This window comes from Chelonoidis abingdonii, chromosome 18 (assembly GCF_003597395.2).
Source record: "Chelonoidis abingdonii isolate Lonesome George chromosome 18, CheloAbing_2.0, whole genome shotgun sequence".
Classification (NCBI taxonomy): domain Eukaryota; kingdom Metazoa; phylum Chordata; order Testudines; family Testudinidae; genus Chelonoidis; species Chelonoidis abingdonii.
In genome coordinates, this window is record NC_133786.1 from 13886545 (window position 1) to 13904969 (window position 18425).

Genomic DNA, 18425 nt, shown 5'->3' on the forward strand with positions numbered 1-18425 from the left:
TTCAAGGTCTGCACCTCATGTTACCTTGCTGCAGCTTGTAATGAAATTACTTCATTAACACCAAGCATGCAATAAGAGGTCATGTTTGTTTCATAGCATTGCACCATTTGTCTGGAACAAACCTTGTGAATCACCAACAGGCCCAACTCTGGCCCTCAGTCACATGAGCACATACCTAAAAACCTCACTCTAAAAGGCTTATAAATTGTTTGGTTGGACCAACTATCTTCAATACTGGTACTGGATTTGCAGCAGGTATATTTTCATTTCACCACCAGAGGGCATGCTCCACTATCTTAACGGCAGAGCACAGTGAGTGAGCATTGTTATATTATAGAGTGTGCAAGTTGTCCTTTTGCCATGATGGCACTTGCAGCAATCATTAGCTTGCACCAGGAGCAGTGTCAAAACCTTCCTTCTTGTCCTTGGAGAAATGTTTCACCACCTGACAAATTAGAACAGTCACTCCCTTTTTCCTTATCTTTATAAGAGTTGCTTTATGATACAGGCTAGAGCATGGTAACCTTGAACAGCTTGACAGAATTTGTAAGCATCTGCTGCTGGCACATCCGGAGCACTTACCTACTGCAAACCATAATGGGAATCATGTCATGTCATGTCAAGGGAACTGTATTCTGACCCCAAGAAATGACAAGCTGTACCGCACTCATCTCCAAAATGGTGCCTGAAAACTTCAAATGCTGACTACAAAAGAATTTGCAACAGGGATGAATCAATGCAGATTATCATTAAATCTGAACAGAGGATTCTTTATTAGAAGGCCCTGTTTTATATAAAGTGAAACTAACTATTAAAAAAAACCATCAGATTCAAAATCTTTTTCCCTAGGTACCAAAACAACTAATTGCTGATGGGCAACAGGCAGCAATGAGCCAACAAAAAAACAACACTCCACTGTGCAGTGATTCACAAAGAATGCCTTACTTGCACACATTTCCCTGGCAGGAAGCAGCACTGATGGAAGGCAGTCATCAGACCTTTATTACACAGATTAATCAGACAACATATTCAAAGACGACAGTCCAATTGATTTGCTCAGCAAAACAGACTGCCCTCTACTTAGTTCAGTCATCAGCACCTTGGAAAAACTCCTTCTCTAGCTGGTTGCTTATACTCAAGCCCTGAGGAAAATGACTCAGTTTCTGCTGATAAGGCTGATTACAGATCATAAATCCAAAGCAGCATTACTCAGCATGCAGAGAAGCATTATAAATATAGGTCTTGCATTTCAGTAGATGAATTGAGTTATGTCGCTCTGCTAACGGCTTAGACAAAGCCAGGACAACATACATAATATCAGAGATATTGGTATGTAGAACACCACCACCTGACTGAACTGGTAAGATCTGCCTGTACTTAAGTTTCCATAGTATGGCACTTACCATCTCTGTATTGCCCACAACCTCGAAATACAGAGGGCAGTTCCCATTCTGGGGCTCAACAACTTCTTTGTGCACAGTCAACAAGACAAAAACCAGCTTACTCTGTGTCTGTTGCCACATCCAGCTGTATGTGCCTAATGGGGCCTTTACCTTAGCACCAGCCAATTCTTTCATCATGAAGAGGGAATCATCTGCTCTGTCATCTTCATCATCATCATAGTTTGGGGAGGGAGCTCCCTCTGCACATTGCCGCAACAATCCTCCTCCTCCTCTGGGATCAAATGGGTCGACTACAATGGGCTCTGTGCCTTTGATTTCACAACGGCAGAAAGGACAGCCCTGACCTTCCGATTCCTGAAAGGAGTGGTGGGGGAGAGGAAAAAACCTATTAAAACCACCACTGTTATGGAAACAAGTAAAATGGACAGTAACTCATCAAACAAAGGAGTTTAGTATCTCTTTTCAGCAGGTGTATTTTGGTGGAGGGAAAGAGGGAAACAGGAATTAAGACTGCACTATAAATACAGCATGATCCTTATTTGGAGTAAAACAAAAAAACAGATTTTTGAAAGGTTCTCCCACACACACCATTCTTAACGCAAGTAGTTGCTATGTCACAAACGAGGAGGAAAAGGTAGGAGAGTCTAGTGAGTAGAACCAGTTTTGAACACAGAGTCCAAAGTCTGTATCCTGTGGGGACAAGACTTGAGCATCCTTTACAATAGGTTAAATAGATATATTGATATGAATTTCAGGCTAGACTTTCAGCTCCACTACCAAATTATCAGTACCTATAAGGACCTAAACAGTTCTGAGAAGAAGGAAGGAAAAGATAAATCACCCCGGCCCAAAGACAGACCAACTTTGTTCGAAAAGAGTGCACAAATGAGGCAATTCCCTACCTGCCATGCAGTGAGACAGGAAGTGCACATCAGGTGTCCACATGGCTCAATTTTCACGTCCTTGTCATTTTCAGCACAAATTTTACACAGCTGGAATGTGGAGCCCATCTCGCAGTACAATTCATATTGTTCCTTGAGGGAAGGAAAACAGAGATAATTCACTCTGGAATATAATGTGCCTCATTAGTCATAACTACAAGAAATTCACCCAAATATTCACACAGAGGAAGAAAAATCAATATCACAGCATCAGACCACAGCTCAACAGAAACAGATGTTTGCAAAGGGTACATTGCAATTTTATGTGCTAGAGACTTCTGTCAAGCTCTGAAAAAAATGGACTTGAAGCTATCCTAAAAGAGCCAGGAAGCCTTTCAGTATAGATCTTCAGGTTCAATTTAAGGACACACAGGTCAGGGATAAAAAGACATACAAGTTAGTGTGTCCTTCTGCCAGCATATTACTCTAAATAAGGAACCCAAAACTTATCAGCCCTAGATGGAGATGAAGCTTTGTTTGATATTTTCAATCTATCCTCCCCAACCCAGCCACTCAAAGATTTTTGCGTGTCTTACAAAACCTAATATAGCTGCTTCATACACAAGGAACCAGTGTATTAAGCAGATGAGGAGGCCTGAAAATGGAAGAAGTGGTGCTAGTTTGACAGGACAGAATCCTCTTGCTCACCTGCGTAACTTTAATGTGGTCCTGAGGTGTAGGCTCACATAAACCAGTCAGGTCAGGATTCTGATTTCGACCATCAGGAAATAAATAACTGCAACAAGTAAACAAAATATAAGATTTAAAGAAAGGCATCTTTCTTTCTTCCTAAAACCCTATTTTATCTCTTTTAAAAAAAATGCAGAAGTCAACTATGCTTGAACACTGATCACTCAACAAAAGAAAAGTCTGCCTATAGGTTCAGCTTGGTATCGCCTCATTAAGGACACTTTACCATGCAAAGACTGAGCATCTCAGTTCTTTTGGAATCCAAGGTCCTTTGTTTTGAAAAAGAACATTCAAACCAGGGAAAGCCCCCTAATATACCACATTTATCAATATGCAAACAAGAAGTCTGATTTCATGGTTTCCCTTTTGCCAATCATCAAATGATTAGTTGTTTTTTTTTTTAAATAAATGGCACTCCCAGCCCTCAATCTTCTCTTCTTATAAGACTCACCCTGCAGTGATGTCTTAATGATGAAACTAAGGTCCGAAGAAAGAAAACTGACATCATAACTCATAATCCTAATTTTTGTCATATCAGTATAAGGTCAAATCGAATAAGAGGCTAGGCTGACAGGAAACTACAAGCCAGACATGTACCTTCAACAGTGGCACTAGGAAGTAGAGACAAGCAATGAAAAAAATGGCGCTCTCTATGAATATTCTCGAGAGTCAAATTCCCTCTTTTAGAAGGCAGTTCAGTAAAGCAATTAAGCTTGTGAGCAGTTTCATCAATCTCAACAGGACAACTAATATGTTTAAAAAGTGCTTTCCTGATTCAAGGCTTAAATAAAGAGGAAGAACTCCGCAATGTCCACCTACACAATGTCACTATCAACGGCATGAGTGCTGCAAAACGCTGCACTTGCCACCAGACAGAATGACATGTGACAGAATCCACTAGATATGTTCTATCTTCCAACTCATTTCAAAAGGTACATTAACCAGTGACAGAATTAAGACAGCTAAATCATAGGATGCACAGCAACAGGGTGCGTTGTACACTCACCACAGACTGAACAAGCACAACACGCTACAGGCTGAGGCAAAGTTACTTACAAGCCTTCCCTGAAGCCATCTATCAGCGCTTGAAAAAGAGGTTTGTTGTGGGGGATAGTCTGGAGGATGTTTCCATCTGCAGTGACGTAACCGATGGCCCACTGACCAAGTCGCGTACAGCTCAATCGGAATATATAACTGAAAAGAGACAAAGGAACAGAAACTCCAAGTCTGGGCTCGATCAACCAAAAAAAAGTTAAGTGCCAAGTAGGTAGCCTCCATCTAGCTATCTCAAGATGGAAGATAAAGACGAGCTGAAGTAGCTGGAGCATTTCTACCAGTTTTTGCCACTTTACTCACTTGTAGCTCAAAGGGAGAACCCTGCAGTCTGATACAGGTGAGCGAAGCATCTAAAAACTCATGTGTGTGTGTGTATGCTATTAAACACAGAATGCACAGTGATAAGGATGAGTGTCCTCACAGTCGCTTGCTGTTTCAAAATAAAATTTTTTAAAAGGTTATACAAGGTCTCCATTTTTAAAAGGAGCTTGCAACCAGTCATCTCCAGAGGCAAGAGGCCTCTCCTCTACCACAGCGCACTGTAATAGCGACCAGCAAAACACTGAGTAAGGCCCTTCTGTCAGGCCGAACCTCCACTGACACAGCAGGTGCTGCAAAAGTAACTAACTAGAGGAGTTAGCAAGAGTCCTCAAAAAGGCAACTGCTATCAAGCACTAACCTGCCAGGTTTGTGGATGAATTTCTGAAGCCGTGCTTTCACCTCATCGTAAGTTAGGAATGCCATGTAACCAGGATGAGTCACTGCTAGGCTATTCCAGTTCCTGAGCAAGGAGGACCATGGCTAAAGAAACAACATAAGAAATATCATTAACCATGCACTTCCAAGGTGTACCCATGCACATGAGTGTCCTTCATCTGAAGAGGTCAGTTCTTCAATAAACTGTAGTTCTTATTGCAGGAGCTAAAACTTAAATTTATAATCAAGCAGCATTAGGATTTGAGTATCACCCCATGGAGACAACACAAAATAGCAACAGGAGGGTGACAAACCCTGCCAACATGCAAAGTGTAGCAGCAACAAAAAGGAAGCAGTGAAAGCCAGAAACGTAGATAGCAAGGTGTTTCAGTCGTAGAGACATTGGCCCTTTCCCCTTAATCACACAGGAAAAATGCCCTTAGCCAAGTCTTGGCATCCCAAGAACCCCTTTCCCCCACACCTCCATGATAATTCAGTCAGAGAGACTACAGTGGAGTTGCCTGTACGGCGATGGAACAACAGAAAGTATCACGATGCTTGGGGATAACAGTGTTCTAGTCTGCCCATGCAAGACTATGATTGGTGGCCATTCCAGGGGGGGGGAGCGGCGGGGAAGGAATGAGGTATAAATATTGCTGTTCTCTACTAGCACTTGCAGAAAGCAAACTATGCAACTCTGTGTACTCAGTTCAACTAGCTACCAGATCAAAACACAAAATCAAAGAACATTTTCCGTATCCCCTTTAGATAGGTGGAAGGATAGGCAACCTTAAAGGTGAGGAAGAACAGATAACTCAGAACCTTTAACAGGTAGGAAAAAAAAAGGGGAAGAACCCACTAACTGAGACATTTATTAAGGTAGTAGTCAGAACACCCTTGGGAAAGAAGTCCCAGTCAATATACCTTTAACAAATACCAAGGGATTAGCAATTCTGCTCACAAGGAAGGCAGCCCAGGCATGGCTACCACTCCCACAACCATTCTGGGGAAACTGAGAGGTGAGACAGGGATAGAGACAGGAATCCAGAAGATTAAGCAAAGAATTACAAACTAGAAACTATGACTCAGCTCTGTCACTGACATGCTGCCTGGCCTCAAGAAAGTGACTTAACTTCTCTGTCTGTAAAATATGGAGAGTGATACCTAATGACCTAATCTCACAAGGGTGTGGTGAGAATATTGTCTGTACAATGCTGTGAATGGATAAAGCAATATACAAATGCTAAGTGTTATTAATGTACACAAAGTCAAGAGAATAAGCTTAGCAGTTTCCAATAATAATAACTGTAACTCCTCCTAACCCACTTTTCACATACTAGAGTAGAAAGAAGTACACAGTGTGACCAGCTGCACTAGAAGACTGCATATGGGAATTTTTCAGTTAAACATCTTAAATTACAATCCACCCTATCACATGGGAAAAAGCATGTCAGAGCCAAAGTAAAGGATTGTTCTTGTAAATATCCAATTGCACCATCAGAAGCTACACGCTTTATCCAAGTACTACTGGTGACTCAAATTTTTTTTTTTTAAGTTTTCACCCAAAATAATATTGATTCCATTCAACAATAGAGATGTTTATTTCGTATAGAAAACACAATATGTTTATACATTTTGGTTGTGGCAACTCAAGAGCCAAGAAATCTGAAGTTTCATAGTGTTATTCCGACCTAAATACGCCCCCACACAAAAAAAATCCAACAACAGGAGGGCACAAGGGAGAGTTAGGGATGGACTGATAGAGTGAGCTTCACATTTCCGGGCTCACGGAAGTTTGTCGCAACTTCAGTTTAAAACTGACCTTTAAAGTGGGAAAAATTGATTCAGGGAGGGATATTGAAAGTGTGCTACAATTACAATTTATTTTTTGAATGTTCCCCCCCCCACCCCTTTGGCAAGAAATATCACACAATGCTACTGAACAGCAGAGCTCTAAATCTTAAAGGGGAAAAGAAAAGTCAGTCTAATATTAATAGCGTTATTTAAGGCCTGGCTTACTGTAGTATAAAGGTCTACGCAGTAGGCTGCATATATTTCTAATGTGTGTTAAGTGACTCACGTTCCTCTGCCCTTACCTGAAAGAGTCGGGTAAAGATATCAAATTCAAACACTGAAATGTAGTCATTGCATGTCAAGTCAATAGTCGACTTCAGGGCCATGGCCTCTAGTCCTGAACTGATTGGATGCACCTCATGCAAGGCCTGGCGGAAGGTCTTCCATGGAACAATAGTCCTGGTGGGGGAGGAGGAGGGGAAAAATCCGCAAGTGTGAAAGGAGCTCAGAAACATTATCATGCAATGCCACAGTGTTACACTCTATATATTATATATACACACACAGGCACCCCCAATTAGAAAAGGAAAGAAAGATAAATTCAACTGAACTCAGAGAGAAAATTACTCTTGTCAACCATGAGGGAGAAACTTCCCTGCATCACCAGCAAACAGCAGCCAAACAGCCATCTTTCAGTTCACTGCTCTGCACCAAGTAAAATCTTGGAATTGCAAGCCCAGCTCTGATCGCCCTTCCCCCCATCCCGTTAACGCTTGTGCAGCCGACAGTTCACACTGAAAAGCAGCACATGCAGCACTTGCTATATGATGTCATCATTTGATCCATTTCATCTTTCAGTAGCAGGCACAGGAAGAGTTAATTTAAGTCTCCCTGGAGCAGAGACCTAGATAGTCAAAGGACAGCACACAGGTATCTAGAGAGATGATTTGCCTGACTGTAGCTGGAGACCAAAACTTGAACCGTCTATATAACTGAGCGTTTTTTCCTTTAGAAATACATAGTGGAAGCCTATAAAACGATCCCTGAAAAAAGTTTACCAATTTTCAGACTCCTATCTCTTGCTGAAGTCCAATTGGTTTAACAGTTGGGAGTCAAAAAATGAATGTATTAATTTATTATATGTGATGTACTAATCACACTGTTTACATGGTGTGTCTTAGTCAGAAGTCACTGTCCCATTCCATTAAGCCTTCTCCTCTAATATAGTTATTTCTAAAATTAATACAGTCAGTGTTTTATTAGATTTAAAAAATAAACCTGACATTTCATTGGCCTGTACCTAAATATATATTGCACTTAACTTTCTCCTTTATTCCATCTTAACTTGGCCATTTTGCAAACTGAGCAAAACAAGCAATATATAAATGCTAAAATAGTATTAGAAAGAAAAAGGGATTAGGAGACTGGAAAGACTAATTGAAGGAAAAGCTAAAAGAACTTAATATGAACAGCCTGGCTAGCAGACAACTAATGTGGGAAACACGATAACCATTTGCAGGCAGGAAGAAAGAGGAATTATTTAGGATGTCTGGAAGTTATGGGATTAATTAAGAAAAGGAAAGTTGAAGCTGAATGTCAAGGGAAACTTCATAACAGTAAAATAATCCCCCAGAGAAAGTGGGGAAAGTCCCATCACTTGACATATTTAAATAAAGACTGGACAAGGAACTGGAAAAATATAACGTAGGGGAACAATCCTGCACTGGACCTTGGAGAATAGACTAGATGATCTAATAGGTCTTTTCCATCAGTAATCTTATGATTAATTTGACAAAAGATCATCATACTCCATAAAGCAGAAGTCACATTTAAAAACAGTGCACCTATGAATTTTGTTCTTGCATCTCTCATATTAAGCACATTTAGAAACTTACTTTTCCCCAAAAGCTTTTCTCCAGAACTCTGCAGCATCTGCCTTGGTGATCCGGAACGTATCTCCTTGGAAGAGGCCACTTGGGAAAATGCCTTTCAGTTCCGCCAGCATATGGCTGAATATCAGGGACAATTTTGTCAGGTTACGCCTGCAAACAATTACAAAAGCAGTTTCTTTTCAAAAGAAAAATGTGACTTTACACTGTTTGTGGGTAAGTCAGACAGATGCAGAAGTAGCTTGAAGCAATCCAGAAACGCTATCCTCCGATTGAAAAATGCTCCCAAATGGGGGATTTTTCAAACATGCATTTATAGTTCTCAGCACATTTTGTCCAACACATAGCACTTAAAGAGATTTATGTTCTGGAAGTGCTGGATAAACATTGACTAATGAACTAACACTCACTACCTTTCTGAGGTAGGGGAGTATTTTAAGCTTCATTTTGTAGTTAGGAGCAAGAGGTTAAGAGACTTGCCCAAGGCTACCCAGCAAGTCAGGTAGCATAGCAGGATTAGCACTGAAGAGGCCTTGACTTCATGTCTCGTGCTCAAGTCCTTACACCATGTTGCCTGTAAGGGATCCTACTTTTTAGTTAGGCAAAAACTAAAAACTTAGGCATAGACTTACCACCAAAGTCATAAGTCTTATAGGAGAGCACATCCTCTCCTCCAACCCCCAAAGGAGTCAAAATAACACTCTTCCTGGCTGAGAGCAAGAGCCTAGAAGAAACTGATTGTGATGGCACGATAGAAACATGAGAGATGACTCTCTGCTCCTGGACGGAAGGAGAGTTTATTTGCTTTCTTCCCTCACCCACCCTTTATGCAGGAATGCTCCTTTTCTCTTCCTCCTCCCCACCACCAGGTGCTGGGAAGGACAGAGCTTCAGACTAGGAATGGGGAAAGTCCAGTAGTTTCTGTCCCCCTCCACATGGGAGACAAAGAACTACTGGCATGAATGCTGGTGTCAGGTAGAACAAAGAGAGTGCTGCTTTGATTAATGCTTTTTCTAAAGACAATATAGGCAGATCACTAACGATCAGTGGGTTTCAGTAGCAGAAGAGCTGCTTAGCCACCACAGTAGGTGGCACAACAAGCTCCTCCACCTCAGCACTAAAAATGCCTTGACTACTGAACCACCATGGGAGTGGGATTCACTCACATGGAACAATTTTTTAAACATGTTGTCTTTAAAGACATTATTGTAGGGTAATACATCCCTGAATGCAGTGTTAGTTTGGATGTACACTGGATGCACCTGCTATTTCTTCACTAATTTCTAATACTCATTGTTTTGATTAGTTCTGTGAATGATGCCATCTGTGGTCACTAAATTGGAACTGTAGTTTTCAGCCAGATGTCTCAACTCTGCTCATGTTGCCCTCCTAGATGAACTAAACTCATTCAAATGAAAGCTCTGCCATCCTGGCTAACTTCAGAACTGGACTCCAGCTTCAGCCCGTAAAGAGAGCCAGTTACTTCTTTATTTTCCCACCTAATATCATTTTCAAACCTGTGCCCCAAAATGTAGAATGAGATCATTTCAACACGAGTTAGAGTTTTCTTTTCCTCTAATATTCCCAGAATTCAAACACAAACTGGAGCCAATCCGTGCTCACTAAATTACCCCCTCATTCACTCACCTGTATTTTTTAATCTCCAATATTTTGGAGGTTTGTAAAGTCTGGAAAGAGTATTTCACTTTCCACATAGCCATACGAAGTAAAAATGTTGAGCCCCTATTCCAAAGTGTCATTTTTTGCCACTTTGTACTGTTCTCATTCCTAAACATTCCATTTTCTGCCTTTGCCAGTGGAGTTGTTTGGCACACGTACGGAACATGCTAGTTTGGGATTAAAGGAATCCAGTTTCTTCCACTTTTTTTCATGTGTGATCCCAGCAGATGCTCAGCCTGAACACAAGTACCAGCTGGAAGGTGCACTCAAATGGTCTGCAGGAAGCAGCTCTCTCTTTAATAGTAGTCTCACAAGTTTACAGTCTTATTTAATATTAAACAGCCAAGAGTTATGTTAAAGTAGCACAAATACACTGACCATATGGTTCTAGATACTTGCAAGTCTCTGTACAGTTTTCTTTATTGTACAGAGGTCGGGTAAAGGATACCTGAACAAGCATACAATTAGAGGGGAATATAGATTCACTTATTAAAGTGAAGAATGTTAGAGTGTGCATCCTGCTTTAGTGGTGCAGTATGATTTCAGAAGGCGGGGCAAGCGCAGGGAACTTACAGTAACATTCAGCAGTGTCAGTAACTCAACCCTACATTTTTAGAAAGCCGGGCTGCCTCTGCAAAAATAAGCATTTTACTGGCAGCATTTCTAAGAAAGGAAAATTGTCAGTGCAAGTCTGAAATATATGCCAAATGTTGTGGCAGTACATAAAGATATTAACTGATGAGGTACTACTCACTAGTTGAATCATGTTTGTAACAAAGTAAACAGTGGAAGTTTCATATAATTGAAATCAAGTTACAAGTATTAAGTGATATAGAAAAAAAAGTTCTGAAGGTTTATTTTTAATGCCATGTGTTTCTCCTTTCAGCTGTCTGAGAGTTTCATCTACTGAAACTGTAAACATGTTAGGTTACAAGTACTCAAAAGATAGTGAAAAGTACGTCATAGCCCCCACAACATATAAAATTTTCAAAAGCACCAAAGTAACTCAGGTGCCTGTGACTTAAGCTTCTAAATCGCTCAGGTGCTTTTGAAAAATTTCCTCATTTCCATTGAGTTAAAAAAAAAAAATACTCCTACAAAAGTTTTCATGCTTTCTACAGCAGGCCAGAAAAACCAAGTATAGCTGGACTCTGTAAACCAGATCCCTTCCTATACGCTACCGGGGCAATGGACTTGGTTTGAGTCCATAAAGATCAGTATGGTTTGGGATTTGGATCTCTACTAACGATCATGACGAGTTCTTTTGTTGACAGACCCTAAAAACACATTGACTGTAATCAGACATGGGACATAATGAGTTAAGGGGGCCCAGTCATGCAACCTGTTCCCTCCGACTGCCCACTGAGTTAACTGATCTTCTTCAGATTGTACACAGCATCTTTTTAATCAAACAAATGCGTGATTGAAGACTTCTCTGTTTACATCATACATAGGAGCAGCGTGTGGAGGAAAGGGGTGCTTGTACTGTTCAGTGTGAATCTGCATTTTATCGAGGATATGCCTAGCTGCTAAAGAAGAAGAGCATGTAACCAACTGAACAAATAAAAGCAAATGGAAAGTGAAGGACTGAACCAACAACATGGTCAGTTTCGCCACAGCCTGGCATGGATGAAGTGACCAAACTAACTCAAACCATCAGCAAATACAGGGAACCTTCTTGTAAAGTTGAAGTGTAAATCATAACAGGAAAAGTGGTACCTCACCTCACTGCACGTCACTGATGGAAAGAGTTTCCAGGATAGTAACACCATAAAGTTGAGCAAGATGATTAGTTGAGCTAGCTTGGTAACGTTAGATTTCTGCTTCTGAAGCAGCATAGTTTGTAAATATGACTCAGGACATACACTCTGCAGTTTATGAAGGGTTGGGGGAAAATTCATGTCTTGAAAGACTATTGACCTCCCTGTGGCTGGCAGGCAGGGTTATGAAAGTTTGAAAAGGTACACAGTATCCTGACAGGCTTAGGGGTGAACAACATAAAGACCTTGGAGCTGAACAAAGTTAAGTTTCAACACTTTTCAATTCTACTCTCAAATGCTGATCTACAAATTGTTTCCAAAATAATTCTACCAAGGTCTAGGGATTTATAATTTCAGCTGCAGTCGAAGTTACTGTCACTTTCAGACAAGCATCATTTAAATCATCAAAATGAAAGAAGGGAGGGGGAGCCCTTCTAACAGCTTCTCTGAACAGCGTACTGAAACTTGCCACTCTTTGATATGTGGTGACCAACTGCTGAAATATATCAACTGCCAGTGCTTTGCAATTCCACAAAGAAGTTACAGAAAGATATTAAAAGTTACATCATCTCTGTAAAGAAATAATGGCCCAAATATGAGTTAGCAGTTTACAGCCTATCAAACATTTGGTTGTAATGGTTATAACTTATTTTTAGGATTGGTAACACTGGAAACTCTCACCCTCACTGCTGCTTCAAACTCAAAACCAAATACAAAATTTTCATCCAAAACAAATGGAAATGAGGGTAGCAACTTTGGTTCTGCTGATAAAGAGTACAATTTTCAAAAACACCTAAGCGACTGAAGTGTTTAAGTCCCATTGAAAGTCAATGGGATTTAGGTATCTCACTCAGTTAGGCATTTTAGAAAACCGCACGCAAAGCCCGCAAATATTGCGGAAGTTAGATCTCTCCACTACTCGTAGTAGATTCAGTTGCGACAGTAAAACAAAGCTTCAGAAGTAAATTTGCATGATGCTTCTATTCAGTGGTTACCATCAGGTTCAAACTGAAGTGTCTGCAATTTAGATAGGACTCCATACTTCTGTTAGTGAGATTTTATACAGAAAAAGAGGGAGAACAGTTGACTGCTGGGAAATCAAGCAATCTAGAGACTGAAAGAAGAAAGATTCAAAGAACTAATAACTTCTGCACTTACTAAAAAAACTCCAAGTATTTTATTAGCTAATAAACTTCTGCAGCTGTAGCCTGGAGCCTCTATTCTTTAGGTATGAAGAGAATGTTTAAAGACAGTTTAATAATGCATACAATTACACTTAAGTATTACTAAATGCAGGCTGGGTAGCTGCAGTGTGAACTGTGCTTTTAGCTTTGTTCCCTTTAATAGCGTCCAGTCTCCCAGGGGCAGCCTCAAGTAAATTTTGTAGAGAGACTAAAAAGAAATAGCATAGTGAAATACCGTTTGATCAGATAACTGAGTAATTCAGACAATTAATATGTGCTGAGCCAGTTTTAAGCCCTGTGGAAGGTTCTGAAGACTGAACAGATACTTTGCTTGATTCTCCTTCTCCTCTCCCTCCCCTATGGTTATGCTACTTCCTTCCCACTTAATGATTGTTTCTGCTCCACATGTCTCACAGGAAGTCAACAGGTCAATCAAGTACTTCCAGTCCTACTGAAATCCTTCACAGTGGCCTCTCTATGGGCCTCAGCTTCTCCCAGTTTGGTTTTCTGATGGTGGTCCCCTCTGACCTGTAGCAGGCTGGTCCTTTCCGGTTTCCTGTTTGTTGGATGAAAGCACTTTTCCACTATAAGAGCTCAGTCTTGCAGAACAGTTAATAGATGCAGACTTTAATCTAAGTAGTTTTTTAAAGTTACATTTTACGCTTATTTAAATTCCAAAGAGTTAGAAAAAAAAAAAACGCACCTCTCTGCACAAATAGCCAATGACCGCTGGAGCTCATAAACTGCCTTTTATACAAATCTTCCTAAAAGTAAGGAATCACTATCCTCTTGCTAATTTCTTCCAATACTCCCTCAATGCTAACAAGAGCCTGGCACTGGTGTAACATTATGTTTCTGTGCAGCAGTCTCCATCAGGAAGACTGCTCCAGAGGACGATTTATACAGTTCGCACTGCTACGCATAGCAATAATGCTGTAATAGTTTGAAGTGTGCACACATTACTATCATCCTGGGAAGCTTACTCCATTGAAAGTGCACCAAAGTTCCTGCAGCATGAAAGGAGTTAAAGGATGCAGTATAAGGTTAAGCACGTAAGTTGATTAGTCTCAGAGTAGGTATGGCAACACCCATTTTTTCATGTTCTCTGTGTATATATACACACATCTTCCTACTGTATTTTCCACTGCATGCATCCGATGAAGTGGGCTTTAGCCCATGAAAGCTTATGCTCAAATAAATGTGTTAGTCTCTAAGGTGCCACAAGTACTGCTCGTTCTTTTAGCATAAGGTTAGCCAATTCCAGAGCTCATTTCTCCTTTTTGAAATTTTCTTGTAGACTAAATAGTTGCTTACAGCCTGATTTTCAGAGGTGTTTAAGCACCTGCAGCCTCCACTGAGGGACACTTGGGTTGAGAGTGATCAGCACCTCTGAAAATTGCACTCTTGAGTACCCACCAAGCGACATTAAAATACTTACCAAGTTCAGCAGCTTCAATAAACAGAGTGCATTTTCACATGTAGCAATGTTCAAGTTCACATAAAAATTGAATACGTACTTACAATAACGCTGGCTGTCAAATAACATCTAAACTAAAAATAACTTGATTAACATCATAATTACAACATATTTTAGGATAAAATGCTCTTTAAAGTCATTTCATGAAATTGGCAACCGAGTTTGAGGCTCGCCAAGATCATAAGTCAATAATTCTGACCCAAGAGTGTGGTTCTCTGGAGGGAAACAATTGTGAGGGAGTAAAACCAAGTTATCATACAACTCCTGTCTATATAAAACTGACAGGGAAAGGGAAGGCTCCATATTTTAAGTGGAACATTAAAAAGGGGCATGACCTGGAAAGGTGACTAATGACAACAAATTAGAAGCAATGAGCAAAGAGGTGCTTTTGAAAAAGCTCCAGAAAAGAAGAAATGAGACTTGAGAAGAATTCATTTTTACTCTAATGAAAGGTGAAGAAAAGAAGCCTGACAACATGCTGGAAGAGTCTCAGCTCTAAAAACTAAGTTCTTTTATGTATTTTTAAAGGCATCTAAGGCTCTTGAAAAACAAAAATCTGATGCAATTCTACAACAAACATTTATTGGCTCCTTATTTATATTATGAGGAAGACTTGGATATATGTACTGGGGACAGCCCATCTAGTTCATTTCCTTCCTGCAAGCATTTTGTTTACACAATACAAGGGTCCATCATCAAAAAGGATGGCTAGAAAATCAGAACACTTAGCCAAACAAAAAAGTAACATCAATTGTGCTGTTCCCCAGTATTACTAAAGATTTGTATTTTAAACAGCTTCTTGCAGCCCAGATGCTCCTGCTCAGTTTTGAAACACTGCTATGCAAGTATTGAATGTTGTCTTGAATGTGTGACATTTCCTCTGCTTCCACAGAAGAATAGGTCATGTTCAAGTTCATTGGTAATTATTTCACTGGTTGAGAAGTTCTTGCCTGCTCCTTCACAGTTTTCCTTAAACAGCTCCTTGGTAAGAATTTATTCATCACTTTACATGTCCAAATAACTAATAGTTAACTTATCCTCAATACTCTGGTGAGACAAGGTGGTGTGTTTTCCCGTTTTACAGATGGGAAAGCTGAGGCAGAGATGAAGTGACCTGGCAAAGGCCACACAGCAAGTTAGTGGTTGAGTACAATCACAACTCTCTTCAATTCCTAATTGCATGTTCATTCCTCCAGAGTACGAGTTACTTCTGGCAAGTAATGCAAGAAACCCTGCCGTTCTCAAGGGCTTTAAATCAGCGCCACACAATGAACACTAGATGGCATTTATACAAAGAAGTCTCAGCAACTAATATGGGTATGCAGCAGCAGCACACTCAAGTTTAGAACTGCTATATCCAAGAAGTACTTTATCTTTTGGATGCTGTAAACACTGCCTACATATGATGTTAACTCATACTCTGCTGTGCTTCATATCAAGCACAGTAATTTTAAGCAGTCATAGTTGGTGGATCAGTTCACCGCTTTGATCTGCTACAGCTTGAGAGAAAGCTACTCTTTACAGAAAAATTAAGACTTAATTGCATTTTCCTGTGACAAGAACAGAGTATTGAAGATTTTTATTAGTAAAACTTAGGTTTCTCCCCAAACGTTTAATAAATACTTTGCAATTACAGAAACTTATCAGAGGATCCCAACATTTTTTTAAAAAAACCCTAACTGCAGCAGCTGAGCTTTATAACACTTCAGTAAGGTAAGTGTTTTTCTTCTATAGCTAGGGGAAACTGAGGCACACAGAGGTTAGGTGACTTGACTCAAGTTACACAAGGAGAAAAATAGAATTCACATCTCCCTAACTTCCAGTCCTCTAACACTTGTGGGTTCAAGACCCTAAAATGTTTGGACAAGTATAGAAAAGTTAGTCTCAAATATATATATTATATATATATATATATTTATTTTTAGGAATTAAGCTATGTTGCAATTTGATATTGACAATTTAAGAATTCAAATATTTGATATGGCTTTTTTTAAACCTCTAACATGCAAGAGTGTGAAATGCACTTTACAGATATCACCAAAATGAGATGCTATCACATAGCCCATACCCTATCAGATTTTTCTACTTATATGCCAGATATTAAGTGTCAGTCAGACTCAGATAAATGGCTGCAGAGAATTCCAGAAAGATTTTTTTTTTTTTTAAATAAAATAGAAAAAAATAGCAGTATGCCATCTCCTACCACTGTGTCAGCCAACAACTGTGCTCTTAGGGGTTAATATAACTGACCCGTACACACAAATGCTGACTAGGAATGCTTAAAGAGAGCCTGAGATGACATTTATAACTCAGTGGCAGCTTCAGAGTCCTCTGCACAGAATAATCAGTTTTAAAAATAGATATGACAGAACTACTTTCAACAAAGCTTCCAGAGCAGGAAGTGAATGACATTCCATTTAACTACTACTGACTCAACAGCAAAAGTCACCTCCAGAGTAATGTTGAGCCACTGATCTTTAAAATTAGAAGTACTTGCACAGGCCGCTGTATTACGACTACTCTCCACCAAGACAGACATTTAAGGGTTTGTCTACACTGGCACTTTGTCAGCAAAACTTTTGTCGTTCAGGGGTGTTAAAAAAAAACAACACACATATACCCCCAAAGGACAAAAGTTTTAGTGATGAAAAGTGCCAGTGGGAACAACGCTTTGTCGTCAGAAGCAGTCTCCTGCTAACAAAGCCGCTGCCGTTTGAGGGGTGGAAGTTCTTTGTCAGCAGGACAACAGCAGCTACACTGCGTGCCTTTTAGCGGCGCAGCTTTAGCGGTATAGCCGTGTTGCTAGAAGCCTTGTAGTGAAGCCATGGCCTTAGAACCAGCAGACTATATGCCCATGTTATACCATTTTGAAGGAGTTAGCTAGCATTGCATGGATTTTGTGGATTGATTCATTAAGGCACCAATGGGAAAAGAGGATCTGGCATGTTAATCAGACGCAATAAACCTGCTGTCAAAAAGAGGTATAGCTCAAAACACCCTCTCCGCTTTCTTGTAAAGTTTCCACAAAAGATACATTTCAAGTTCAGTATTCATTGTTCCATTCTTTGCACAGTTATAGAAAGCAGTTAGTAACAATTTGTTCTGCATTTGTTCCTTCTGGTCACGTGCTCGTTTTTTGTGCTGGACAAGACTTGAAGGGGAGACATTTAACAAGCATAACACTTGATATTTCTATTCCCTTTTTATACAACCCCCTTTTCATTGTGGTCACCAATTTCCATAGTTGTAAGCAATCTTAGTTTAATTGCAGTTCTCTGGCTAAAAAGTGACTGTTTACGAGTTCAAAGTTTGTCTTTACACACAGCATTCAAAACGTTAACACCTACAATGCATGTGTTTTAGTGCGGTTGGAAAAAAAAACTCAAAAATAAAAGCTACAGATAGCCCCACTGAGTGTTTAATTATAGCTTCCTAAGTTGTGTTTCAAAAGACTACAAAAGCTTAAATAGGCTAATGCCTTCAATTTTACATATTTGCAATAAAATAAACTTTCTGGAGAAATGCATATTAAATACATTTATCCTATACATGCATGCACCCTTTCAATTCACAGTCTCCTAAAGCAATCCAAGGAACCGTATAAACAGCAACACTGAAATGCAACTCTCCACTAGGGTACAGGGCAACAACTCCCGTAACATATTACATACAAAATATTGTGAAATGATGGAGGTGAGAAAACTTTGTCTCACGCATTATGTTTATGCATAAGGACATGAGATATCTGAAGCCTACACAGGACATCAGCTTTTAATGACTCCTGAACAACCCAGTATTCTAACCACAATGTTGTGTTGGCTTTGCCTGGAATAACAAACTCAGATCCTGATATTC

At 39.9% G+C, this 18425-nt stretch overlaps 1 protein-coding gene across 1 annotated transcript in view; it reads right to left on the minus strand.

Moving 5' to 3' along the window:
* The window catches only part of CBL (Cbl proto-oncogene), a 60386-nt gene that overhangs the window by 19172 nt on the left and 22789 nt on the right, over window positions 1-18425 (minus strand). Inside the window, exons 3-9 of the mRNA XM_032780554.2 lie at window positions 8476-8622; window positions 6883-7039; window positions 4770-4891; window positions 4091-4228; window positions 2993-3080; window positions 2306-2437; window positions 1554-1757 (exon numbers count right to left, since the gene is read on the minus strand). Coding sequence (XP_032636445.1) covers window positions 1554-1757; window positions 2306-2437; window positions 2993-3080; window positions 4091-4228; window positions 4770-4891; window positions 6883-7039; window positions 8476-8622 — 988 coding nt within the window. The remainder of the gene's footprint in view (window positions 1-1553; window positions 1758-2305; window positions 2438-2992; window positions 3081-4090; window positions 4229-4769; window positions 4892-6882; window positions 7040-8475; window positions 8623-18425) is intronic.